This window comes from Arachis ipaensis, chromosome B02 (assembly GCF_000816755.2).
Source record: "Arachis ipaensis cultivar K30076 chromosome B02, Araip1.1, whole genome shotgun sequence".
NCBI lineage: Eukaryota > Viridiplantae > Streptophyta > Magnoliopsida > Fabales > Fabaceae > Arachis > Arachis ipaensis.
The window spans coordinates 1,320,920-1,322,585 of record NC_029786.2 but is presented as its reverse complement, the minus strand read 5'-3'; the positions used below and the strand labels follow the sequence as shown (position 1 = coordinate 1,322,585).

General features: G+C 26.4%; 1 protein-coding gene across 1 annotated transcript in view; it reads left to right on the top strand.

Annotated features, from left to right (window-relative positions):
• LOC107626553 (palmitoyl-acyl carrier protein thioesterase, chloroplastic-like) overlaps positions 1 to 1,660 on the top strand; it is a 6,763-nt gene extending 5,103 nt beyond the window's left edge. The window contains exons 4-7 of the mRNA XM_016329456.2: positions 68 to 181; positions 825 to 996; positions 1,088 to 1,156; positions 1,268 to 1,660. Of these exons, the coding sequence (XP_016184942.1) occupies positions 68 to 181; positions 825 to 996; positions 1,088 to 1,156; positions 1,268 to 1,543 (631 nt within the window). The 3' untranslated portion in view covers positions 1,544 to 1,660. The remainder of the gene's footprint in view (positions 1 to 67; positions 182 to 824; positions 997 to 1,087; positions 1,157 to 1,267) is intronic.

Below are 1,666 nucleotides of genomic sequence, written 5' to 3'. Positions count from 1 at the left end.
ATAATTACTAAATAAAATAAATTCTAACTATTTTTTTATTGAACATTTCCACATTTGTATTATACAGGGATGATGTAGTTGAAGTGGAAACTTGGTTATCTTCAGAAGGAAAGAATGCTGCGCGCTTCAATTGGATTGTGCGAGATTTCAAAACAAATCAAATGTTGAATAGAGCCTCAAGGTTTATAAATCAATTACTTTTAAACATTTTCTTCCTCACTTTCCAACAATCACATCGTCAAACCTAAAAAAAATGATCTTTTTCTTGGGAGGAAAAATAGAAAATATGACATCATTTTTTTTCTTTCTCGAAAATCAACTTTAACAGAAAAAATTTGGATGGAAAATTATATTTATATCGCATAGATTGACATTATCACATAAGTATACATAAAGATAAATAATATTATACATGTATGATAGTATTATACGAGGCTTGTTTTATAAAGAGTAATTTACACTAATATTTAAGGTGTACAACACTAAAATCCAATAAAAACTTCATGCCAAAATAATTCTGAAAAAAAAATCACTATATTTGGAATAATTATATATATAATATCTTTTTACACTTTTACATACATACATGAGTATCCATTTTTTTTTTCATGATTAATAGAGATGTTATTAAAAAAAATTATTATATAAACTCTCATAATTTATAATTTTTGGACGCTATTCGAAATTAACTTGATTAGTAAAGAAAAAAAATAACTTAAATCCTAAATTTTAAATTTTAAATTCTAAACTTTAAATTCTAAAATATAAATCTTGAAAAACATAATCAATTGATTTGGATTTGAATTTTAATACTGTCTATGCAGTGTTTGTGTGTTGATGAACAAATTGACAAGAAGATTATCTAAAATACCGGTAGAAGTCAGAAGGGAATTTGAGTCCTATCTTAAAAATTCCAGAATTATTATAGAAGGTGATGACAAAAAAATACCTAAACTTGATGACACATCAGCAGATTATATTTGTCTTGATTTAAAGGTATACATGTTTTCTTTTCTAATAATTTTTTTTTTTTCATTGATTATTTTTTTAAATTTATATTATGTAACATGTGCGTGTTAATTTTCAGCCAAGATGGAGTGATATAGATATAAATTTTCATGTCAATAATGCGAAATATGTTAGTTGGATTCTAGAGGTATTTAATTTCTTTTTCTAATATATACTTTTAGAATTTAACTAGACAACTAATTTTTGGTACTTAATATCAACTAATTTTTTAAACTATTTTTTACTTTGAAATATGTAGAGTATTCCAGAATCAATCTTGATGAATTATGAGTTATCTTCCCTGACTTTGAAATTCAAGAGGGAGTGTAAGAGAGACAGTAAGTTACAATCTCTAGCTGAAGTTTGTAGTGACAATAATAATAACAATAATAATAATAACGTTGAGTACAATCATATGCTTCGATCTGAAGATGGTGTTGAGATTTTGAGAGGAAGGACTGAGTGGAGACTCAAACCTACTAACAACTTTGACATTTTTAATCATGATCCAGAAGCTTCCATTAAAGACTTGTAATTGGGACTTGGGAATTGCATTAGTCTCTATTTGGAAAGATAGGAGACTCGAATCCGCAACCTCTTAATTGAGTATAGGGAGTCTATACCATGTGTGTCTCTGTTACTTTGATGGTTAATAATA